Source organism: Erythrolamprus reginae, chromosome 2 (assembly GCF_031021105.1).
Source record: "Erythrolamprus reginae isolate rEryReg1 chromosome 2, rEryReg1.hap1, whole genome shotgun sequence".
Classification (NCBI taxonomy): Eukaryota; Metazoa; Chordata; class Lepidosauria; order Squamata; family Dipsadidae; genus Erythrolamprus; species Erythrolamprus reginae.
The window spans coordinates 65,988,861-66,015,929 of record NC_091951.1 but is presented as its reverse complement, the minus strand read 5'-3'; the positions used below and the strand labels follow the sequence as shown (position 1 = coordinate 66,015,929).

Genomic DNA, 27,069 nt, shown 5'->3' with positions numbered 1-27,069 from the left:
TGTCGCTGGAGTTAAACGATTTCATTATTATCTTTGTGGTCGGCCCTTTACGTTAATCACCGACCATAAGCCGCTTTTAGGTATTTTGGCGGGAAACAAACAAACTCCCGCCTTTCTTTCCCCTCGCATGACTCGGACTATTTTTCTGGCCGCTTACAATTATACATTAATCCACAGGCTGGGGAAAGAGATAGGAAATGCTGATGCATTAAGCAGGTGCCCCCAAACAGAATTAGTCAGTGATCCAGCCCCTGCCTCAAGCGTTTTATTAATTGAAACTAGTAAACAAACGTTATTAACAGCAACAGACATAGCCAATCAGACACAAGTAGATCCAATTTTGAAATACATTAAACAATGGATATTAAAGGGATGGCCAATTGAACAACAACCAAACCAATTTCAACCTTTTAAGAATAGACAGTTTGAATTGAATGTGTTAAAAGATTGTATATTATGGGGAGACAGGGTTGTTATTCCAAAATCCTTACAGAAGCAAGCATTGCAGTTATTGCATATAGGTCACCCAGGAATAGTCAAAATGAAGACTATTGCCAGAAGTCATTTATGGTGGCCAGGGTTGGACAAGGACATAGAGTCATGGGTGGGTGGTTGTGTACCCTGCCAGAGAACAAGACCCAACCCACCAAAAGTCACACCATCAGAGTGGCCAACACCAAGAGGGCCCTGGTCTAGAATACATATTGACTTTGCAGGACCGATCAGGGGCCAATCCTTTTTACTGGTTGTGGATGCATACTCCAAGTGGCTGGAAATTGAACTCATGGCATCCACAACTACTAGCGCAACTATAAAGGCATTAAGGAAAATGTTTGCCACACATGGTATTCCAGATATTTTGGTATCTGACAACGGGCCTCAGTTAACAGCCCGTCAAATGGAACTATTTCTTGCAGACCAGGGCATAAAGCATGTGCTCACTCCACCTCATTTTCCCCAAGCTAATGGGCAAGCAGAACGAATGGTTAGAACCACAAAGGAAGCATTAAACAAAGCACCATTAGGAGATTGGCAACAACAAATTGATGAATTTTTAACCATTCAGCATATTACGCCGTCAGCGTCCACAAACAAAAGCCCGGCAGAACTTTTAATGGGCAGAAACCTCCGTTCTAAATTAGACAGAATTCACCCAAATTACCAGAATGACCAAAAAGAAATAAAAGTACAAAGTGAGAGACAGTTTAACATCGGGGATTTAATTTATGCAAAAGACTATGATTCCAACGACAAATGGAAAGATGGAACAGTACTAGATAAAACAGGTTTAAAAACATACATTGTAATATTAACAGATGGGCGCAGTTGGCATCGGCATGTCGACCAACTACGCAAGAGAATGAAGACTAACCCAGACATTTTGCCTACTGTAGACAAACCAATAGAGGACTTACCAGAACCACCTCGAGACTCCAGCGATGGCTGCTTGTTGCCCCTGGCGGCCGGCGAAGATCAAAATGCATCATCGCAACCAGGCCCGTCAGAGACTAGCCTTAGCGGAGCAACGGAGCCAGCCGTCCAGGCAAGCAGCTCCCAGCAAAATGAACTGCGCAGGTCCCAGAGATCTGTAAAGCCACCAATCCGCTTGCAGGACTATGTGACGTGGATTAACACGTAATCATGGTCTCAGCCAAAGAGGGAGGGGTGTTGTGTTTGTTTAAAAATATTCGCAGAAAATCTGCGATTGGTTAAGACGCGGCTATTCAGAAAATAGCCGCGAAAGTTAAATGTGTGTCAGTTGGGAAAAGCCCGCGTTTTTAAAGAGTATAAAAGGGCAACGGGTTAGCCGTTGCCCTCATTCCGGCAAATCTACCGTTCCAGTGTGTTGTAATCTCTCTTGCTATGAATAAACCAGTTTGATTTAAACTACCGGAGTCCTGACTTTTTAATTTCTGTACAAAACTCTACATGAATTCTCTAGAAAAAGAGATCTAATGTAGCATCCTTATAGTTTTAACCCACTGGCTTCTGGTTCTAACCCTTCGGGCAATAGAAATCAAGTTTACTACAACTTCTAGGTAATAACTGTTCAGATATTTGAAGACGATTATCATATCTCCCCCCAGTTATCCCTTTTCTAAGTTATATATACCCAGATCCTTTAACTTTTCCACGATTCCATTCTGTATTTCTGTAAAATTTTATTTTCTTAATGGTTGTTCCTAATCTACAAATGCACAACAAACTAGCAGAAAAATGAATCTAGCAGAAAAACATGACAGCAAGTTACAAGAAGGTTAAAATTAGAAGTATAAAAAGACCTAGACAGCAGGAAGTAGAAACAGCCATCTTAAACAGAGACATAAATAAATAGTAAGAGAAGACAGAAAACCTTATGGCATAAGAACATAAGCTGCTGCAAAATTAATGAGCTGAAGGCTACAGTCTTGGACAGAAACTCTCTGGAGCCTCATTTATGAATGGGGGTAATCAATATATATTGAGTAGCTCAGAGATCTCAACTTGGGCAACTCTGGTACTCTCCAGTGAATATTTTTTATGTATGATGCCATAGTAGATGCTATATTTCGAATAAAGGTTGCAATAAATATGTATTTTAGAGAAGGCACATGCTTCAACTGATTGAAGTACAGAGGACTGAAAGATATACAGTAGAATAACCTTCCTGTGACATATACTAGAGCCTTGGTGATGCAGTGGTTAGAGTGCAGTATTGCAAGCTACTTCTACTGATCACTGGCTGTTTGGCAGATTGAATCTCAGTAGGCCCAAAGTTGATTTAGCCCTCCCTGCTTCCAAGGTTGGTAAAATGAGGACCCAGATTGTTAAGGGCAATATGCTTACTCTCTGTAAACTGCTTAGAGAAGGCTGTAAAGCACTGTGAAGCGGTATACAAGTCTAAATGTTATAGCTATTTGTTTGGACCAGAGAGTTCTTTATAATTTCCAAATGACAATTGTTGCTGAAAGAATGATTAGTACGTTGATGTATCAAACACTTAATCTTTTTAAAAATGCATGATAAGTTATCCATCATGTAAATAATTCCATTCATTTTTTGACAGAGGAAAGAATTTCAGAGAGGAGCGTAGGATGTTTGAATTGTCACTGACATCATGACGGATCTCCTGAATAGCAGACATACATATCTGCATTGTGATATTCCAATTCATTTGAGGGAATAACAGGTAGTTTTAAAGCCACAATATATAGTACGATTGTAACACTAAAGTAATATTCATGTGTTTAAAACCTAGAGGTTTCCTCTGTCCATTCATATGTGACACTAGGGGTAGTGCTCACCTCTGATTCACAGCCAAAGAGTAGCATCGTTCAAAGATGCATCTGCAGTTATGTGGCTGGCATGATTATAAGCCACGATGCACAGAACAATGTTACCTTTTATTTATTTATTTATTCAATTTTTATGCCATCCTTCTCCTTAGACTCAGGGCGGCTTACAACATGTTAGCAACAAACAGAGTCAGCATATTGCCCCCACAATCTGGGTCCTCATTTTACCCACCTCGGAAGGATGGAAGGCTGAGTCAACCTTGAGCCGGTGATGAGATTTGAACTGCTGACCTTCAGATCTACAGTCAGCTTCAGTGGCCTGAGTCAGCTTCACCTTCTCACTCAAGTGGTAGCTATTTTTCTACTTGCATTTGCATGCTTTTGAAAGTTCTAGGTTGGCATCATATGTTGAACATTCATTTAATCAGAATCTGCTTCTGAGTAAAAATTGGTCAACAGATGGATGGGTGGATGGAGAGAGATTACAATTCATATCAGGAGTGGGTTCCTCTTACCTCGTCCTACTAGTGTGCATTGCTACGCTCGCAATTTTGCCTTCACGCATGAAGAGAGGGATGATTTTCCTTCTGTGCACGTTCAGAGAGCCGAAAATCAGGAAAAAAGATGGCGGCGCACACAGATTGGCAAAGACAGACAGCATGGAGCCGTCACACCAGAATTGCATCATCGGTGGGCCATTACTGGAGCGGCGCACCGGACTACACCGGTAAGAACCAACTTCTGGTTCATACGTTATCTGCACTAATTTTTATTTTGTCAATATTTTAACTATTCAGTACAAGTCATCAGCAGACTTGAATAAGAAACCATTAGCTCATGCTCAATTTCTCACTCTTTCACATGAGTTTCTCTTCTTGATTCTGTATTTGATCAAAGCTGTTCATAAGAGGATGAATGTTTGGGTCTGGCTAGTTGCTAATTCTTCCTTGGGGAAAGGAGCAGTCCTGCTGGCTCTTAAGAAGGCATTGGTACTTCCAAGGCATCATCACTTGACCCAACTAATTTGGACAACTTTCATTCCGTTTATTTTAGGGCTGTAGAAAAAAGTCATTGCATGGCAGCTTCAAGGGACTCTGGAGGAAGCAGATTATCTGGACTCCTTTTGATCAGGATTCAGGCCAGGATATGGGATTGAGACAGCATTAGTTGGTAGGAGCAAGATGAGGGTCCATTTAAAGGGTCCTTCATGAGACCAGGTTACCCGAGGGACCATCTTCTTCCATCATTTCATCCAATTTGCTGGCTTTTCAGAAGGCTTTGAAAACTTGATTATGTGCCTGGGTCTGGAGTCCTGAATGTGTTCAAGGGACCCATTTTCTGCTTATGTTGATACTGACAAGTTATAATATGTAAGATTTCTATTTGTATTCAATATTTTTGTGCTTTAATTGTTTTGATTGTTTTTTATGATTGTTCACCATGAGGGTTACTGAGCAGATGTATAACTGAATGAATGACAGCATGGATACAATACTTTTAAAGGTTTTTTTTTTAATGCATTCTCTGTTTGCTTTTCTTAGTCTTTGAAAATGAGTGACCAAATGGAGTATAAAATTTAATACATTTTTTAAAGTGTTCCACAAGGATAGGTAACAGTAGTTTAAAACAAAAGATAGAATTCCCCAAATTTGATTTTAATTCCTTTGGGAAAAGAAAACAGCTTGTAACTGAGTTTGTTGTGCAGCTTAATTCGAGTATCTTCTGCTTGGATTCTGGAGATGTTTTCTACTCACTTATTATATAATATTTGTAAATTGTTTCTATGCATTGTCAGCATGCAGTGTGAAAGGGATATGGAGTTATCTTTAAAGTGCTGTAATATCTTATTAGCCATCAAAACCAAAATACACTTTCAAGTCCCTAGTGCCTTTTTACAATAAAACACATAATTCCTCTAAAAATCTAATCAAGCAATTCAACAGTTATATTTTGAACAGCTATTTGAGTGAAATTATATACCATAAAATCCAGGAATGTATAATTTTCATCTTTTTTTCATTTATATCATTGCTTTATTTTTATGTATTTTAAATAAATTACTTTCATTGTTGAATTACTCATTTATGATAACAGGTCAACTACAAATAAATACAAAATAATATTATAGAAGAGGAAACTGCAGTTTTCTGTCACAAATGCAATTTCAATTGCATGTTGAATGTATGAGCGTAATTGTCGTAAACATAATAATAATTTTGTTGTTAGTTGCAAAGTCACATCTGACCCATCCCAACCCCATGAACAGGCCTTCCTGTTCTTTAGCATCCTCTGGAGTCCATTTAAGCTCATGCCTACTGCTTCAGTTACTCCATCCAGCCACCTCATTCTCTGTTGTCCCCTTCTTTTGCCCTCAATTGTTCCCAACATTAGGCTCTTCTCCAGTGAGTCCTTCCTTAAATTAGGTGGCCAAAGTGAATTTCATCTTCAGGATCTGGCCTTCTAAAGAGCAGTCAGGGTTGACCTCTAGGAGTGAACGGTTTGATTGCCTTACAGTCTAATAATAATAATAATAATAACAACAACAACAACAAAATGATGATATAACAACAACAAGAATATATAGCCTATAGTCTATAGGTTGTATATACCAGACACATAAAACATTAAATGCCTATATATTTCATGCACTTTGCTGAAAATGTAAAAACATATTTCAAGTGATGCAGGAACAAATCTCATTCACTCAAAACAAATCGTGTAATTCTTCCAGTTACTTTTTATATTCCCTTTTACTGCTTTTCTCTTGAACAAGTAGCAATATCATTTACACTTACATACCATTCCACAGTGTTTCACAACACTCTCTGGGTGGTTTACAATGTAAATATTATTTGACTATTGCCCTCAACAATCTGAGTCCTCATCCAACATTGGAAGGATGGAAGAATGGAACTCATTACCGGACTCCATAGTATCATCCCCAAACTCCCAACACTTTACCCTTAGATTATCTACGGTTGACCTATCCAGATTCCTAAGAGGTCAGTAAGGGGCGAGTACAAGTGCACTAGAGTGCCTTCCGTCCCCTGTCCTATTGCTCTCCTATATCTCCTATACCTTTCTTCTATTCCTATATATCTTCTTCTATTCTTTCATTGATATGTTCTATTACTATATCTTCTTTTCTATTATTTCTTAGATATATTTTACTATGAGTATCTCCTCTATAACCTTCATCATGTATTTTACTATGTGTATATAGATATATACCCACTAAAACCCTCATTGTGTCTTGGACAAAATAAATAAATGAATAAACAAACAAACAAATAAATAAATAAACCTTGACCCCATCAGGATTGAGCTACAGGTTGTAACCAAAGTTAGTTTGCAATATTTTACTTTAACCACTGTGTCTCCAAGTCTCCTTTTATAAAGCTACCGTCAGGCCTGGAACCATTTCACCACTTGGGACTTCAGTTTTGCAAATCGATCTCATGGTTAAGCTTTCTTGACAATTTGCCAGCTCCATGCACAATGAGATTAAGGAGCTTCTAGGAATAGGCAGAGTGCTACATAACAGAACAGATTTGTTAAGCAGTAGAGCTTTTTGAACATTTTTTTTAGAAGTGTTGGAAAAGATTCTGCTTCGAATATCTCTGCAGGAAAGCAGCTCTCATACACTCAGGATGGGTTCTGGTGTTATTGCAAAGGCTACAGGAGCAATACATAGCATTGGTGGTGCAAAGGAAGGAGGTACAAGATTTGCCAGTCTCTCAGTGGGAAAGACTGCAATACACAAAACAATTATTTTCAAAATACAGTAAGGTGGATAAGTCTTCCTTGAAGGAGAAACAGGTGGCTGTGATTCATTTATGTTTGCAAGCTACTTAGGAGAGCGAGAGAGATGCAAGCAAGATGAAGTGTGCAGAGATAGAGATAGAGGAAAGCTCAGGAATATAAACAGGCTAATTAGAAACAATAGTGGATAAGAGCATCCTTAGAAGGAAAAAGGATCAGCAGTTGAATATTTGTAAAAAAGAAAACAATGTTGGAAAAGGGCAGGTAGATGGAATAATAGCAGAAACCCAAATTATGTGTTTAACAGATTGCTGGGTGCTGCTAACACTAGTTTCAAAGCAAAAGTGTTCCCTCTGTCCAATGATACAGCAATTAAATAATCAGTCTAGAAAATCTTCTTTATATGATATGGGCTTAAAAATAGATTATTCTGATTTCTGGAAGGAAACTGATTATCTCCAGACAGTCCAATTTGACTTTATGTAGCAAAATGATAAATGCTATCATTTAAGCACAGTATAAATGTCTGTAAAATTACCCAATCTTGCTACAGAAGGACAACCTTGAGCACATTCTACAACTTCTTCTTTTCTCCACATGAAACTCAGTAGATAGCTTGAAAAGTCCTTACAGTTTCCCAAGAAGGACTTGTAAGATATACCACTCAGCAAAAATAGCTCTCTTGGATTTACTGGTAGTAGGAATAATTACATGACGTTACAATGCATTTAGTTAATGTGAGGGCTAATATTATATGCAGCTGGTGAAAAGAAAGAGGGCTTTCAGTATCCTTATAGATTTGGAATCTTGTGAAGATAACATATATTTGAAGCATGTTTTTGAATGCAACAATCCTATATGGGGGCTGCAATATTGAAGAGCTGCTGTCAGAGTCTGAAATTCTTTGCTTTTTACATAAACAGACTTCCAGAAAGTTTCCTGATTACTTACTTGTACCCTAAGACAATCATTAAATGTTGTACCTCATGATTCTTGACAAATGTATCTTTTCTTTTATGTACACTGAGAGCATATGCACCAATGACCAATTCCTTGTGGGTCCAATCACACTTGGTCAATAAAGAATTCTATTCTATTCTATTCTACTCTACTCTAATCAGTAAATTGTTGGAAATATTCAAGGAATTGCAAGTCTGGTTTTACCTATGTTTACTTAAGTTACCACAAGAATTAATAAAGATGTTTAAATATTGTAAGGATATTCTATAGCAAGGATGTCAAACTCACGGCCTGTGGGCTGGATATGTTATGTGCTGGCCATGCCCACCCTTGGTTTTAGCAAAAGGAGAAAAATCTTGACGACAATGTGATGCCATGAGTTTGACACCCCTGTTCTACAGTATGGAAGAAAACTTGGTATTATGGTATGATAAAACTATTAAGTACATATTACAATTGGAAGAATATAAAAGTAGAGTTTGTGATGAAGCTACTTTAGTTGTTTGTTTAGTGTAGTTTTGTGTCATTCAAACATCTTTTAAATATTTAGTAGTCTTGCTGTCGAAATGTAGTGCATTTTATTGCGTTGAAACTGTCATGCAAAACTACTATTGGAGTCTATTGATACAGTCTTGTCTTTCTTTTTACTTTTTAATAAATAAAAATAGAGAATTCATTTTCTGGCTCAGAAAATGGTATTAAAATAAGTTCTGTTAAGAGTACAAAAAATATTCCAAAGAATTTCAGTACTTGCTTCCAAACTATTTTTAAAGTGACTATTATCTGAAACAGAATAACACAAGGGAAATTTTAAAGATATTACTCATAAGAGGAAAGGAAATGTGGCTTCATTGCTTATTTTGCTAAATAAACACTAGCATTATGGGGCTCTTGTTACTGTTACTATGAGACTCAGAAGGATAAAGATACAGGAAGAGAATTTCACTTCCTTTTCAATACTAGAATACAGTGATCCCCCGGTTATTGCGTCCCCGACCATTGCGAACAGGGTAATTCGCGATTTTTCAACCCGGAAGTCAAAATACCATCTACGCATGCGTGCCGGGCACGCATGCGTAGATGGCAGCGGCTTCCCTGGGTCTTCCCCCTCTTGCTGGCGTCAGCGAGGAGTTTCCCCACCGCCCACGCAAACTCCTCGCTGCCGCTCGCCCGCCCTTCGCCTGCCCACGCCGTTCGCTCCCCCCTCTTGCTGTCGGGAGGGCGAGAAGCCCTCCCCAGCACCCGCTCGCCCGCCCTTCGCCGCTCGCCCGCCCTTCGCCCTGGCAGAGAAATTCCAGCCCCCACCTGGTCCCGCCCGCTCCTCCTCCCTGAGGCAGCTCGCCCTCCCATGGCCGCTTCCTCCACCCTCCATTGCAAGCCCTCGCCACTGCAGCCAACGCGCGCTGCGATCTTCAAGCCCGGCTCCTTTCGGCCCAGCATCCCGGGCCAAGCAGCTGCCTTCCGTGACTGAGCCTGGCTGGCCCGGAAGATCATAGCGCGTGTTGGCTGCAGCGGCGAGCGAAGCCAAGCCGGCAGCAATGTCGCCGCCGGTGCAGCCAACGCGCGCTACGATCTTCCGGGCGAGCCATGCTCAGTGACGGAAGGCAGCCGCTTGGGCCGAGAGGAGCCGGCCTTGATCCGCCAACGCGCGCTACGATCTTCCGGGCCAGCCAGGCTCAGCGGATCAAGGCCGGCTCCTCTCGGCCCAAGCGGCTGCCTTCCGTCACTGAGCCTGGCTCGCCCGGAAGATCGTAGCGCGCGTTGGCTGCAGCGGCGAGCGAAGCCAAGCCGGCAGCCATGTCGCCGCCAGTGCAGCCAACGCGCGCTACGATCTTCCGGGCGAGCCAGGCTCAGTGACGGAAGGCAGCCGCTTGGGCCGAGAGGAGCCGGCCTTGATCCGCCAACGCGCGCTACGATCTTCCGGGCCAGCCAGGCTCAGCGGATCAAGGCCGGCTCCTCTCGGCCCAAGCGGCTGCCTTGATCCGCTGAGCCTGGCTCGCCCGGAAGATCGTAGCGCGCGTTGGCTGCAGCGGCGAGCGATGTCGCCGCCGGTGCAGCCAACGCGTGGTACGATCTTCCGGGCCAGCCAGGCTCAGCGGATCAAGGCCAGCTCCTCTCGGCCCAAGCGGCTGCCTTGATCCGCTGAGCCTGGCTCGTCCGGAAGATCGTAGCGCGCGTTGGCTGCAGCGGCGAGCGATGTCGCCGCCAGTGCAGCCAACGCGCGCTACGATCTTCCGGGCCAGCCAGGCTCAGCGGATCAAGGCCGGCTCCTCTCGGCCCAAGCGGCTGCCTTGATCCGCTGAGCCTGGCTCGCCCGGAAGATCGTAGCGCGCGTTGGCTGCAGCGGCGAGCGATGTCGCCGCCGGTGCAGCCAACGCGTGCTACGATCTTCCGGGCCAGCCAGGCTCAGCGGATCAAGGCAGCCGCTTGGGCCGAGAGGAGCCGGCCTTGATCCGCTGAGCCTTCACATTCCTCCAAGTCATTTCGCCGCTCATGTCCTGGCTAAACCGGGCAGCAGGAGACAGGCTTTGAGTTTTGGCTGCGGGGCGAGGGAGTTAGGAAAGTCCTACTTCTCCCCCCGCAGCCAAAACTCAAAGCCTGTCTCCTGCTGCCCGGTTTAGCCAGGACATGAGCGGCGAAATGACTTGGAGGAATGTGAAGCTGAAACCGGCCGGTTTCAGCTTCACATTCCTCCAAGTCATTTCGCCGCTGGTGTCCTGGCTAAACCGGGCAGCAGGAGACAGGCGGTGGGCTGGGAGCCGCAGGCGAAAGGAGCTCGGGCATTGTTCTCCGGACCCCGCCCGCAGCCTGGAGAGGGAAAGGGCCGCCGCGGGGCTGAGCGGGCGGGGTCCGGAGAACAATGCCTGGCGCCGCGCTCCGATGCCCGAGCTCCTTTCGCCTGCGGCTCCCAGCAGCACTTTGAATCCAGCAGCTTCTGCTGGATACGGGCGGTGGGTGGGACGAGCGGCGTGGAAGCCAGGGGCTGTGGCAGCTCGCCCCCCCATCGCCCGTATCCAGCAGAAGCGGCGGGATTCAAAGGGATTCAAGGCTAACTTCTGCGCTTGGCTTGAGGACTCAGCTCGGAAGCTGCACGGGTGTTTTAAAAGGTCTCCGCCGGCATGGGGGGCTTCCTACCACCTCCCGAACCCCCAACTCGGGTTTGGGGGGGGTGCTAAGAAGCCCCCCATGCCGGCGGAGACCTTTTAAAACACCCGTGCAGCTTCCGAGCTGAGTCCTCAATCTTCGGCTCCTCGCTAGCGCTGCGGAAGTAAAAACACCATCTGCACATGCGCAGATGGTGTTTGTACTTCCGCAGCGCTACTTCGCGAAAACCCGCTCGTTGCGGGGGTTCCTGGAACGGAACCCTCGCAACGAGCGGGGGATCACTTTAATCCCTTCACTAAAACCTCTTATCTTGCAGATTCCATGAATCAGACTCTGTACTAGTCCCGAAGAAAAAATAAAATAAAATAAAAGTACATATTTATTTGTAAAACATCAGCAGGAAAACCTTTCACCAACATGCTTAATTTCTCTTGTGCAAGTGATGAGATTCAGCCGGTTTTGGTGAACTGATAGTTTAGACTTGTGGGTGGGTCTACCCTCACACTATGCCACCCTAGTTAACTATATTTTTAAAGCCACACGCATGCATGCAAACCACACGTGCGTGCAAAGCATGTTCACATTTTCATTGCTGGGTACACTGGTTGTTAAATTATGTGAAGCCCATCTCTGGTTATAGTTATATAATCTAGATATAGACATATTTTGATTTCTTTAATTTGTTGTTTTTTACTTCCATCCTGCTTTAGAAAGAACAGTGTGATGAATAAGTGTTGGTAATGACCTATAAAGCCCTACACGGCATCGGACCAGAATGCCTCCAGAACTGTCTTCTGCCACACTAATCCCAGCGACTGATAAGGTCCCACAGAGTTGGCCTTCTCTGGGTCCCGTCGACTAAACAGTATTAGCTGGCCGGCCCCAGGGGAAGACCCTTCTCTGTGGTGGCCACAGCCCTCTAGAATCAACTCCCCCCAGAGATTAGAACCGCCCACACCCTCCTTGCATTTTGTAAGTTGTTAAAGACCCATTTTTAAGATACCCCAGGCTTATATAGTTTACACATGGTATGATTGTGTTGTATGGTTTTAATGTTGGGTTTTTAGATATTTTTAATATTAGATTTGTTATACTGTTTTTATTTGTTGTGAGCCGCTCCAAGTCTACGGAGAGGGGCGACATACAAATCTAATAAATTATTAAATAATAATAATAATAATAATAATAATAATAATAATAATTATCATTATTATTATTATCATCATCATCTATGGATATAAGCCTCCATTCTGGAAAAAGATACTCACTAATATCAGCATAAATTGAAAATACTTTTACGGTTTGTTCAAACTTTCAAATAATTTTCTTCATTCTACAGGCCATATTGTGGGATAGATGTAAATAACTTGGATTAGAGTTAATGTCCAGGGTTGTTTTGCCTTTTTTTTTTTTTTTGCCTTCTGGTGTATTCTCTGCTCCATGCAGCGTATTGCTCTCATTAACGATAATAGTTCTTTGATAGCTGAAAGTGTAAAAGACCTGCAAGCTCCAGTAATAAAAGTCAAGGAACACAATGAAAAAGTGAATGTAAATTAAAAATAAAGACTAAACTAATGATAACAAGTAGAACAACCAGTAGTAGATCTGGCAATGAAGATATAAAGTGGAAGATAGATTCTGCTTTTAGGATCAACCATCAACACTACAGAAACAAGCCATCAAGAAACAATCACAAACTAGCACTGTTCTGTTCGCGGGCTTTCCGATAAAGTCCAATCCTTGAAAAATCACTTCTTAAAAATAAAACTCACTCTTTAATCACTCAAGCAGAATTCATGAATGCAAAGCATCATTTAAGTAGTACAGTGTTCCCTCGATTTCCGTGGGGGATGCGTTCCGAGACCGCCCGCGAAAGTCGAATTTCCGCGAAGTAGAGATGCGGAAGTAAATACACCATTTTTGGCTATGGACAGTATCACAAGCCATCCCTTAACACTTTAAACCCCTAAATTACCATTTCCCATTCCCTTAGCAACCATTTACTCACCATTATTACTGGTATTCACCATTGAATAGTGATCCTGATATTTATAAACATAATTATTTATTAACAATAATTAATTTTTTTGTTATTTATTTGCAAAAATTATTAGTTTGGCGATGACGTATGATGTCATTGGATGGGAAAAAACGTGGTATAGGGAAAAAACCGTGAAGTATTTTTTAATTAATATTTTTTGAAAAACCGTGGTATAGGCTATTCGCAAAGTTCGAACCCGTGAAAATCGAGGGAATACTGTATATGAAGCAGAATTCTATTTCATTAAGAAACCAGCTTCGACTCTGAGTCTGGGAAGCAGGCCAAACTATGACGTTTTCACATTCCTTAGATAACCCCTTTTTAATTACTCAAAACATAGGCAGTAGCTCACCAAATGCCTTTGCTGCACAGATCCAGCACCAAATGTCTGTTGAGGCAAAGATCATGATTTTTAGAAATGCTTTTCAAGCACACCATAGTTCCTCGGCTCTTCCATGAAACAAACGCTGAAGATCCATGCCCCCATTTCCCACAACCCTTCCTTTATATTGCCTGGAAGTGACATCACGCCTCAAAGAACTAAGGATATGAATTAATACCTTTTACTCTGGATCTCCTTCTAGCCATTTTTCTATAGCGTGGGTTAATCCAACTATTTTCCCCTAATAGGTCTTCCCCACTGTTGACAGAGACCAATCTCCCATTGTCACATCAGCCTACTCAGGCTCTTTCCAGTCACTTTCTGCCTCACTCTCACTCTCAGCTTCCATGGCAGCCCCCATGGCCCAGGGTACCCTGAGGGGCCTGGTTCATTCTCTTCAGAATGAGGCATGACCTAAGGTGGACAAGGATCACTCACAACAAGCACAGGTCAGTATGGCCATGGAAAAGATATAAATAGATGTCATGATGCTTTTATACCTACAAAGATCAGAATAGTGCAGCCAATGTTATTCTCCATGACACTCTATGGGAGTGAAAGTTTGACCTTCAGAAAGCTGGAGAGAGAGAATATTGATGCTTCTGGAATTTGTTATTAAAGAAAATGTCTGAGAATACCCTCAGAGCCTAGAAAATGAAGCAATGGATCATTGAACAGATAAACTCAGAACTCTCATTCAAAGGTCATGGCCAGACTAAATTATCATACTTTAGACACATTATTCAAAATCCTGGCTCTCTCTAATACAGGCAAAAGTGGATCGACTCAATTACAGAGTTGATTGCGCATGATTGAAAAATTTAGAAGATATTGCAAAAATCTACCTATGTGGTCTAAGAGTTGACACCAACCTGATGGCAATCAATAACAGAATTGAGTCAGAATCAATCACTTCCAATTTATGACAAAATGAAGGCATTCTTAAGCTATATTAACAAAACATGAGTTAAACATTGTGGGAAATAATTGTAAGAAACATTGTAGGAAACAATTATTCTAGACAAGTGATTGTCAGCAGACCCTGAAATGTCAGTTTAATGATCCTAAAACTATAAAAAAAATCCCTGCCTGCCAGTAGTTTATGCTATACACGTGAATGAGAGTCAGTATACATAGTGCTTATTTCTATAATGCACATCTATGAATACTACAGGGGAAAAAATTGCAAAGGTAAGACAAGAAAAACTGAAAATTAAAGAAATTAAAAGTATCATGAGTGAGCTGATGTAGCAGGGAAAGCCGCTGATTGTTGTTGCTGGTATTATTACTGCTATTATTTAAAAGCATTGTCATTATTTCAAAAATAAATTCATTTCCCAAATTTTACAGTTCTAAAATTGATATTTATATATTTTTCCTAATACAGTGCAATATCTATTAAAAAATAGGCATATAGCCAGGAAAACAAAATGGGCCACCTTTCACTTCAGTCTGGCAGAATTAAAGTGACTGGGTTATAAACTGTGATTAATTACAAAGCAGTACATCAATAAGTTTTGATCTGTTTTCCAATACATGTTTTTTTCCTCACTCCTTCTCCCTTCTTCAAGAAGAGGGAAATGAAAGTGTTCACCAGATTTATAAAGACTTACTATATCAGATGCAAGACTACTCATCAAAAGTCTATAATTTAATTTAAAACATTAGTCAGTATCAGCACATCTGCTCAATAAGAAATGCTATGACTGATATTTTATTATTTCATTTAATTTGCTAAAAGAGCATTTTTATATATAAATTATGGAGCCTTAAAATACGCTAAAAGAAGAATATTGGCTATAGTATTACAATTATGTAATAATTGTAATAACAATTATCTTGGGGAAAAATAGGACTATTATTGCAAGGAAAACAATAATATGTACTAATTTTATCACAAGACAGATTATACTGATATATTTTGAAGGATTTTCTTTAAAAATCTTACATCAGTTGAATTATTTATTTATGTAGGGTGGATTCTCTTAAATTAATAAAGTTAAGGGCTAAAATAATCATATAAGCGGCAATATTGTTCAGTGGAGTATAATAGACCACAAATTGGAACTACAATTTTTTGGCTTGATTACAGACTCACTATTTCTATCATTATTATAAAGCCATAATAACCCCTTTTTAGTGCTGATTTAATAGTTATTTAAAAAAGGACAGCACTTTTGCTTCCTTGAACACCATAATCCTAAAGCAGTTCAACTGTGTACAAAATTGCATGCTTTATTTCTTACAGCAATTATTTGGGAGTGTAAACAAGCAACATTCTCTTTCTAAACATTTCTGTTGCAGTATCACTCGCTTGATAAATGCATCAATGTAATGGAGCACGGAAGGAATGGGGAAACCTCACAGCAGGAAGAGGAAGTAAAACAAAATATGTTCACTTGGTTTTCCTTATTGCAGCTGTTCTCTCTACTTCCATAAAAACCAATGAATTGGTGAAACTGATTAAACCACATGCAGTTCTTGGTTAGTTCTCCCATAAAGGAAGCTTTATATGTTTATCTATAAATGCTACCCAAGCATATATGTACCTAGAGACTATAGGAACATGATAAGAGTTGGGTTGTTGAAACTAAGCAGTGCTTGCCCTGTAAGATAACTGGTGGATTGGAGTTCTGCAGAAAAAAACATTATTTGTTTGTGGGATTAAAACAGGCAATAAAATGGAAAACCAATTGAAGAATGTATATGCTAGTTTAAAAAAAGAACAAACACACAGAAGCAAATATTAGCTTGATGAAGAGAGAACACATACAGAAAGGAGGGTTCAAAAATTGCATAGCCAAAGCCAAACATTCTACAGGAGATAAAGAAATATACTAATCTAAAATTGTACTGATAACAGGAGTCCAAAGTTATTAACATTTGGGTGGCTTTACATTCTGAGTAGTGTGGTGTATTTAATTGCAATTAATAATCTTTTCTAGTCTTGCTCCCAATCTGTTACAGAGGATCATCTTTAGTAAGAATGTTGTATCATTTATTTTGTACTGCTGTTTTGTTCACTTTTCTGCTTACTCTACTGAGTAGTCTGTGGTTTGCTGGAACAAACACCTGCACTATTATCAGAACAATGCACATTTTCTGAAGAAAAGCGATGCAAAAGCAAATGTTTTTGAAACAAAAACAATATATCCAATTTAAGAAACAAACCTTGAACCATATGTGTGAACATGAAATTCACTTTATTATTTTCGGCGAGTTTTTTTTTAAATTAACACTATTTTTCTGTAGATGAGAAAGGAATTTCTCACCTGGTATGAAACCTGAGGAAGAATAATTAGAATGCATGAAAGAAAAGGTAATTGTGAGCGTAAGGATTTTCCTTAAAAAAAAAGACAAATTTGGCAATTAAATTTTTGAAGTACTTAATTCATATCTATATATCTATATTTATATTATCTATATCTATATCTAAGGCATATAAGGGATGCAGATGTGCAATGGCTAAGACGCTGAGCTTGTTGATCAGAAGGTCGACAGTTCAGCGGTTTGAATTCCTAGCACTGTGTAGCAGAGTGAATTCCCATTACTTATTCCAGCTTTTGTCAACCTAGCAGTTTGAAAGCACTTAAAAAATACAAGTACAAAAATAGGGACCACTTTGATGGGAAGGTAATAGTGTTCTGTGTGCCTTTGGCATTTAGTCATGCCAGCCACATGACCACGGAGACATCTTCGGACAGTGCTGGCAGTGTATGCAGAGATGACCACCGTCCCTAGAGCCGGAAACAACTAGCATGCATGTTCACTTGGTTTTCCTTATTGCAGCTGTTTTCTCTACTTCCATAAAACCAATGAATTGGTGAAACTGATTAAACCACATGCAGTTCTTGGTTAGTTCTCTCATAAAGGAAGCTTTATATGTTTATCTATAAATGCTTTTATTCTATGTCTTTCTCTCTTTCTCTCTCTATGTTTTCATATAATTTTTTGGAAAGTAGCTTTTCAGAAATCTACATGCAAACTTCATCACTTTTTAAACTTTCCAAGATCTACAAATACACAGATATCTTACTGGAGCTCAAGCCCAGGAATTATCTGGAGAAGGTAATACCTTACCTTTGACTATCAGGTTCCCAGTGCTGCTGGCTATGCCAAAATGATTTGTTGCTATACATGTATAACTCCCAGCATCTGCTTTGGTAACATTGGCAATTTTTAGAGTTCCATCTTCCAAAAGAGTATGTCTGTAAATGGATAAATGCAAGTGATACTTCAACATATAGAATACACTATGTATTTTAAAATAGTTTAAACAACTAAGGAAGAATTGGCATTTGTATGGAAGTTGATACATAATAGCATTGATATTATATACCATTTTCTTAAGTTCTTCGTATATCAGTTTGGCAACTCTATATAATGCACAGGTCACTGGAAAAATTTAAACACTATCAATTAAGAACCTTAAAATAGAAAATTGTCCTGCTAGAATGGAGAATAGCTTAGTGTTGCTTAATTTTGGATTAGTACGTCTAGATTATTACAGCAAATTTATGATGCAATAGAGCAGTGATGGCGAACCTTTTTTTCCTCTGATGTCGAAACAGCATGCATGTGCACTATCATGCATGTGCAAGTGCCCACACCCATAATTCAATGCCTGGGGAGGGCAAAAATGGGGGCCCTCTGGAGGCTGGAAACAGTTTGTTTCCCAACTTCTGGTGGCCCCAGTAGACTTACGTTTCGCCCTCCCCAGGCTCCAAAGGCTTCCCTGGAGCCTGGGAAGGGTGAAAATGCCCTCCCCCACCCCCCTGGGGGCTCTCTGGAAGCCAAAAATGCCTTCCCAGAGCCTCTGTGCAAGCCAAAAAACAGCTGGCCAGCACATACATGCAGGTTAGAGCTGAGTTAGGCAACAGCTCACGTGCCACCAGATATGGCTCCGCGTGCCACCTACTATGGCACCCGTGCCATAGGTTCGCCATCATTGCAATAGAGTATGGTTGGCTTTAAGGATCACATTTAACAACATAATAATCAATCAAGAGTCCATTCTTTTAAAGAGTTCATTCTTTTTAACATGCTATAATCTATAAGCGTTTTCTTCCTACACTGTGACTTCCAATTCATAGAGCATCAATTCAATCGCCCAAAAGTACAAGTAGCATTAATATTTACGATATCATTGGATTAAAGCTCAAAGGATTTTAGCTCCTGATGTGTGTGAAAGAAAAGATATCTGCAAATATGATATGATAGAACCATGAACCAAGATATGTTTGCTACAATAGAAATGTAAGACTGAACATTGACTTTCTGGAACCAGCAAACTGAGACGGACTGAAATAAATTGCTTCACATGAGAGGAGTATTGGACCTACTGCAGACAAGAAAATAATATAAGAAGTTGAGTAACTATTATTATTAATAAAAGTGTGTCAAAGCAGTGATTGGATATACCCCCAATATTATAGAATGAACTCAATTCAAGTCCAAGTCAATCCAAACAAGATCATGACAATCGATTCAATGCTTTCAACTACAGATATACAAGAAATGAAATTTTAACACTTCTATGATTACTTGCAGCATTGTATTGATACAACACCAAAAAAGATGCCATGTTAAATACAGGCAATTAAAGTGTGAAGTGAAACAGCATGTGAAATAATGGAAAAAATTGACATATAAAAAGAATCTGGAGACAGACTAGTAGTGTGGTCTGCCAAGATCATTCAGCGTTTATGGTAAATGCCTTCTTTTAGTTTTTACAAAAGCTAAATGATTAACTTTATAATTGGACACTGTGAATGAACAACACCAAAATTAAATTGATTATATAATTTGCAAGCAAAGATGGAGAGGGATTAAATCAATAAGACCTCTGCTGATTGTAGCTCAGATCACAAAGGTCTCTACCAAAATTAATAAAGGCATATTCTACAAAACACCTGAATAAGTAATGGATGGAAAACTATCAAGGAGATATCTGACCTATAACTAAAGAGAAATTTTCTGACAATGAGAAAAATTAATCACTGGAATAGCTTGCCTCCAGAAGTTGTGAGTACTCCATCACTGGAGGTTTTTAAGAAGAGATCAGATAGACACTTGTCCAAAATGATAAAGGGACACCTTCTCGAGCAAGGGTTGAACTAAAAGAATTCCAAGGACCTTTCCAATTCTGTTATACTGTTATTGCTGAATTAGGTTTTATTAGAGAACCACGCCCCGATAAGTACAAAAATTAAAAAGAGGACACATAACTAATGCAGACTATTAGCATATAGCCCAAATCTGCAAATATGAAGTCAGAATATCAAAGCCTTAGATTGAGCAAAGACTTGCAACAAAAGTCAAAGATAATAATAATAATAAAAATCTTACAATAACAAGAAAAAAGACAAAGAAACAGTCGGTCCACTAAAGAGAAAAGATGGCAAGGATATAACATGCAGTATAGAGCTGTTTAACTCATTCTTTGCATCTGTGAGAAAAGGAGATTTTAGAAGTTAGCACAAGAGCTTCATTTTATATTGTACAATCAAGTCGAAGTTTTGGAAACTTCTGTAAACAGGACATGTTTTTATAGAGAAGAATGTGGGAAGGCACATGTTGAGAGGAAGTGAGCAGATGCCAAGGGTGATATCTAATTCTAGTAAATTTTCAGACTGCCAGAATGCCAAGGGAGGAGTTTGAATGATGAGATGGGAGGAGATGGGAACTGTAGGGTGGGAACTCTACTGAGTACAGTAATACCTCTACTTACGAACACCTCTACCTATGAACTTTTTGAGATACGAACCATGTTTTCAAGATTTTTTTGCCTCTATTCAAGAACCATTTTCTACTTATGGGCACTCGCTTCTCTCTCGGTTGCTGCTGCTGCTGCAAGCAGCAGCCAAAATGGTGCACGTCAGAGCTCTCCGCAGCTGCCCCATTTCCCTGCCACTTTCCTTTCTAACCCTCTGCTTCCTCCGCTCCCCACAGCCACTCCATCCCACAGCCAAAATCCCCCCTAGCCTACCGCTTTCTTTGCCCCATCTCGCTGCCAAAATCACCCTTCCAGACGCTTACTATGCCATCCCAAATCACCTCCCAAATCACCCCCCAGATGCTTCTTATCCTGTCCCAAATCACCTCCCAAATCACCCCTCCAGATGCTTCCTATGCCACCCCAAATTGTCTCCACAATCACCCCTCCAAAAGCTTCCTACACTGCTCCAAATTGCTCCTAAAATCACCCCTCCAGATGCTTCCTATGCCACCCCAAATCACCTCCAAAATCACCTCTCCAGATGCTTCCTATACCAACCCAAATTGCGCCCCAAATCACCCCTCCAAAAGCTTCCTACGCCGCCCCAAATCACTCCCAAAATCATCCCCCCAGACGCTTCCTATGCCACCCCAAATCACCTCCAAAATCACCCCCCAAAAGCTTCCTATGCCACCCCAAATTGCTTCCAAAGTCTTCCAAAATCATTTCTCCTTTCAAAATGCCTCGATTCTCATTGCTGCCTTTCTTCAATCCATTTGCCTTTGTTAGGACCTCGATTTGGGGTGGCATAGTAAGTGTTTGCCTCACTTCTCCTTGCTGCTTTTCTTCACTCCATTTGCCTTCATTAGGACTTTGATTTGCTGTGGCATAGGAAGCGTTTGAAGGGGTGATTTTGGAGGCGATTTGGGGTAGCATAGGAAGCTTTTGGAGGGGTGATTTTAGAGGTGATTTGAGGTGGCATAGGAAGCATTTGGAGAGGTGATTTTGGGAGCGATTTGGGGTGGCATAAGAAGCTTTTGGAGGGGTGATTTTGGGAGCGATTTGGGGCGGTTAGAATCTTCATTCCTCGCTTCTCCTCACTGTCCATCTCCACTCCATTAGCCTTCACTTTGCCCACCCGCCGCTTTTTTTTAAGCCTTAAAGTTTGGATTTTCCTAATGGTTTTCCACGCATTATTTGCTTTTACATTGATTCCTATGGGAAAAATTGCTTCTACTTACAAACTTGGTCATGGAACGAATTAAGTTCGTAAGTAGAAGTACCACTGTATTTGTATAAATACCCAGCACCTGAATAATGTCTCTGCCTTTTCGTTTCAGATACTATATTCTCTATCCATTAAGGGGACCTTTGTACAAAGATCTTAAGTTCATCTTAATAAACTGTTACTATTATTGTTACCTGGGCTCCTGTGAAATTACTTGGTAAACTTTTATCACAGTATCAGTCTTCATGTTTTAGCCCAACCTATCAAAACATAACTGGCAGATGTTATCTCAGAACCATCTTTAAAAAGTCCTGAGGCACTGGGGAACTGAGCATTGAAAAAGAGCTGATGTGTTCTAAGTCTATTATGCCTCACCAAATCATACCACTGAATCACCAAATCATACCACTTTCAATAAGTAAATAATATAAAAGAATCCATTCAAACTGATAGCAGCCTTAAACCATTAACAAAATTTGCAGATATAAAATAGAAAATGTATTAACAACTGCTTAATGTATTATATTTGTTAATATAACCTAGAAATGTATGTTAATAGCATTTTAATACAACTACATTGAGAAAACTGTTTAAAATAGTCTTATAATAAATATTGATAAAAACAATACAACATCTGATATTTGACCCATGACATATTTTAAAAAATCCTTATTAATGCTATCTACATGATTTTTATATGAATGTATTATTCAGGATATGGGTTTTCTGGTGAAAATCCATTTGCCAATTTAGTAATTTAAAAATATCTTGGACAACAGACCTTTTATAGTTCATTTTAATATCATATGAACTATTTCTAATATACTGTATTTTGTTGAAAAAACTACCCAGTTAATTGAACTTTCATTGAGTTGAATAAATTCTGCTTAGAGAATTAGTAGATAATTAATGAGTTTGCACACATACATAAGCATACATTCCCAAAGGTATACACCTAATGTTATTCAATTTCTTCTTACTTTTCAGGAGCACAAACCTATCATTTTGTCAGAAATGTCTGGTAGCGATTTCTTCAAGTTACAAAAAGTTCACCCCATGTTTTCATTGCTTTTACACAATTTCAAAATGGATACATTTTATAGCTTTAATAATCACATATTCCTTCCTGGGACTTGCTGTGGGGATGTAACTATATCCATTAATTCTACCTGCTAACCTCTTTCCAAAAGCAGTTCAAATTACTAGCCTTAACTTTTATCCCATAAATTATTTGGGGTCTTTTCACCTGAAAATATATATACTGTATATACATGTTCATATCCAAGATGTACCCATATTATCTTTGGAGTTCCTTTTCAAAAGGCCTTTCATAAATAAGGACTATTTAATAGGAGAGGGCCAATGTAGGGTGACTGCAAAAGAACAATAGAAAGAAGATGCCTTTATTATGAATTTGGGAAAATGGGCTATATTAAGAGTCAACTAACCAGTTGCTCTAACTCAGGCCTTTAAAACTGGCAGTCCACAGGCTGGATGCATCACTTGCAGGCCACGTCGACTCCAGCTTCACAAGGCAAAAAAAAAAAAAGTGATATGTCATGATACATCACGTGACACAATCAAGTTTGACACCCATGCTCTAACTCTTTCCTTGAGGGGATGTTAATTTGAAAGGGCTAGCTCAAGAAAGCAATTCCACTCTAAGACTATAACAATACTGAATTAGGCTAATTCAGACAGAATTAGTGACAGAATCTTAAGGTTCCTTGTATTTTGCTTCTCTGTGTCTTATATTTCTTTATTTCAGGAAGAAGTCAGCCTAATGTCTAAATAAGCATAAATGAGGATACAGATTGTTGGGGAATATGCTGATTGTAAAATAGCTTAGAGGGTGCTGTAAAGCAGTGTAAAGTGGTATATAAGTCTAAGTGCTATTGCTAAGCCTCTTTCCAATACTGTTTCTTTTTGCCCATGTTGATTCTCTAATGTCTTCAGAATATTCCCTTTAAGGCCATATCCATTGCTCTACAGTGTTGTAATATTACTTCCTTCTTGTCTGAAATAAAGCAACACATTTTGCACTGTTGGCTGTTAACTGTTGGTAATGACCTATAAAGCCCTACATGGCATTGGACCAGAATACCTCTGGGACCGCCTTCTGCCGCACGAATCCCAACGGCCAATCAGGTCCCAGAGTTGGCCTTCTCCAGGTCCCATCAACTAAACAATGCCATCTGGTGGGACCCAGGGGAAGAGCATTCTCTATGGTGGCCCCGGGCCTCTGGAACCAACTCCCCCCCAGAGATTCAAATTGCCCCTACTCTTCCCGCCTTACGCAAGATGTTGAAGACCTATCTATGTCACCAGGCATGGGGGGAATAACTATCTCTTTCCCCACCACCACTTTTTTCCCTGATTTTAATGCATGAGAATGGTGTGATTGTGCAGTAATGATTGCTTTCAATATCTATGGGTTTTAAATTTCATTTTTAATTATACAATATACTCTGTATATTGTATTGTTGTTGTTGTGAGCTGCCCCGAGTCTTCGGAGAGGGGCGGCATACAAATCTAAATAATAAATAAATAAATAAATAAATAAATAAATAAATAAAATAATAACTAATCAATGAATATGGGATTGAGTTTTGGGCAGCGATTTATTCCCATGCCTGGATAAAGCCTGACAGAAATGTTCTTTATGTACTATGAATTATTACCAGGGGTGGGCTGCTGGGGTTTTGCACGGGTTCAGGAGAACCTCTAGCCAAGATTCTGTGCAGTTCGGAGAACCCCATTCCTGGATGCTCCCAGCCCCAGTTCTACCCTCCCAGGAGTCTCCATGCAGCCCACTATGGATGCACATAAGTGCAGGGCACATGTGGAGGCTCAGGGAGGGGGGAAATTGGGCCTGGCAGAAGTTTAGGAAGGCCGGAAATGGGTGTGTTTTTAGCTTCCAGAGGGCCTCTGGAATCTGGGGACACCGTTTTTGCCCTTCCAGAGGCTTGAGGAAAGCCTAGGAAGGGCAAAAATGACCACCACCCCTGTCATGGTGCAAGAGGCTGACTCGGCCACGCCCAACCAGCAACCAGCAAAAATTTTTAAAACCCACCCCAGGTTATTACCAAAGGCAGGCCAAGGTGGGCCATAGTTAAACAGATGAACTCAACTCATTGGAACCTAATGATTTCTTGTCATAAGATTTACTTATGCCACATTTACATTGGGTTTAATAAAAATAAAATTTGTTCAGATTTTTAGTTAAATAATTTTTATTTATTTTAAACTTTATCATTAATCAGTTGAAATACTATTAAGTTTCACTTTCCATTCCTTAGGTACACATCAAGCATTACATATAGGGTGTGTATACACAATAGCATTACACACAGGGTGATAAACTTTTGAATCATAAATATCTGGATAACTATTTGATATGAAAAACAGGAGTAGGCTGCTGTTTAGTGAAAAATGAATTTGGTTTTCTTCAAGGAATACATTTTAAAAATCAATGTGGAAAATTCTGGTATTTTATATAAAGCAAATATTTATTCAATAAACATACAGTATAGACATAAAGGCCAAAGGAGATCTTTTAAGATTAGAATCCATAGGGTTCTGAATGTAACAATTTTCTTCAGAAACTATTTTTATAACCAAAATATACATCTTTATCAATAGATAATAGATAGATTACTACCACAATTGAGACAAAGATTTATCTTTCTGAATGAGACATTTGTTAACTAAGGTTTACCCCATTTTATAAATTTTCTTGCCAAAGTTATTAAGAGAATAATTGTAGTTAAATTAGTAACATGCTTATTAAGTGAATCTGGCTTCCCGTTTGACTTTATTTATTTATTTGTTTGTTTGTTTGTTTGTTTGACTTCTATGCCGCCCCTCTCCGAGGACTCGGGCGGCTCACAACATATAATAAACAATATACAATATCTTGGATCCAATTAATTAAAGTCTAAAAACCCTTTACTTGTTAGGTCACAAAAGGTGATCACATCATCTCGAGACACTGCCAACTATCTGAATTTTGATCACGTGACCATGGGAATGTTGCAACAGTTGTGTGAAAAACAGTCTTAAGTTACTTTTTCAGTGATGTAACATTGAAAAATCACTAAATGTAAGTCTACGACTACCTGTATAAAAATAGTTCATGGTCTTTGTCTTCTGAGCTAAACATGGAATATACCTTTGCTGCAGGGGTTGGTTCTAAATTACCTCTCTGCTGGTTTGCTTCTTCCTGCGCCCCATGAGTGTGTCTCATTGACACACATTTTGCATACAACAACAACAATAACAGCTGAAAACAAGATAATGATGCATATGCAGTGCCAGAAACTCAGCTTGTATCTGCTGATACAAGTTAGAAGCTAGGTTAACACAAATGTGTTATAACTGAACTACTTTTTTAGTTATGTTTTTTTTAGCCATAAGAAAAGAAAGTGATAATTGAGCATTGAGAACAATGAAAGTGATAATGAAGTATTCTGAATTTCTATAGAGATAGGTCATCTTATCTATTATGTATTACACTATCTGTAAAATACAGTAGCAGTTGATCTTTGTGGCAGACAAGATATTTCAAAGCCACAGTGATTTAGAATGCATCTGGGTTTAGGAGATAAATCAATGCTCTTTTTATTAAAAGTAAAAGCATTTTTAACTTCAAAGACTTCAAAATGTGATAGGTACTTCCATGTTACAGAGCTGCGTAGATAACTCAGACCTTTAGAAAATTACATAAATATGATAGAATTTTGCATTTTAAAGTTGTGTCAATCAGAAAGTAGGACTTAAGGTTAATCCTAGAGATATATTTACAAATATATTTTCACAAAAGCAATTCTGAATGTGTTGTACTGAATCACCCTGCCTATGAAATTTCCATGGATCTGTTAAAACTGTTGTTACTCCATGTTTTTCAGCTTTAGATGACTTTGATCTATTGATTTGTCCCTGACCTATGATTCATTTAAAGATTCACTCTTACCTATAAAATGTACCAATAGAATAATGAAGAAAAAAAAAACCATATTACCTTTCAATATGTTTTAAAAAAATAACCAGCTAGTATCCCTTGATATATAGGAATACGTAGTCTCAGTTTATATTTTAGTGGCATTCTGAATGGTTTAAAATAATACCCTGAGTATTTTATGCTCTAATAATGTCTTTGAAAAATTTCCATAGTCCACAAGACTACAGCACTAGATTTGTTTTGGGCCATGAGCTAGAGATCATGTTGGGATAGATTAACAAAAATATAATATAAAAGAAGGAAGAATGTTGGAAAAAGAATGCCTTTTTCCAAATCATTTTTTAAAAGGTTGTAGAAAAATGTGGCAAGACTGTAATGAACAAGCTGATTTGTGACCTTCATTGACAACCTGTCTGTTATCAATTCCTGTTTGATACTCCAAATGTCCTCATTACTGGGTTATATGGCCCTGCCTTGGGCTTCCATTGTACCAGTAACTTATTTATTCTCCTTTCACATAGGGTTTGGTATTTTGGGTTGCTAGAGTATTTATTATTGTGCTTTTTTATATTTGAATTGGCTGTTTCTATTTTCTTTCATATTATTTATTGTCCTGGGCTGCCCAAAGTCACCTTGGG

At 39.5% G+C, this 27,069-nt stretch overlaps 1 protein-coding gene across 3 annotated transcripts in view; it reads right to left on the bottom strand.

Moving 5' to 3' along the window:
- The window catches only part of LOC139160418 (contactin-4-like), a 296,056-nt gene that overhangs the window by 56,963 nt on the left and 212,024 nt on the right, over window positions 1-27,069 (bottom strand). For all 3 annotated transcript variants that reach the window (XM_070738254.1, XM_070738255.1, XM_070738256.1), the window contains one exon: window positions 17,606-17,733. In XM_070738254.1, coding sequence (XP_070594355.1) covers window positions 17,606-17,733 — 128 coding nt within the window. The remainder of the gene's footprint in view (window positions 1-17,605; window positions 17,734-27,069) is intronic.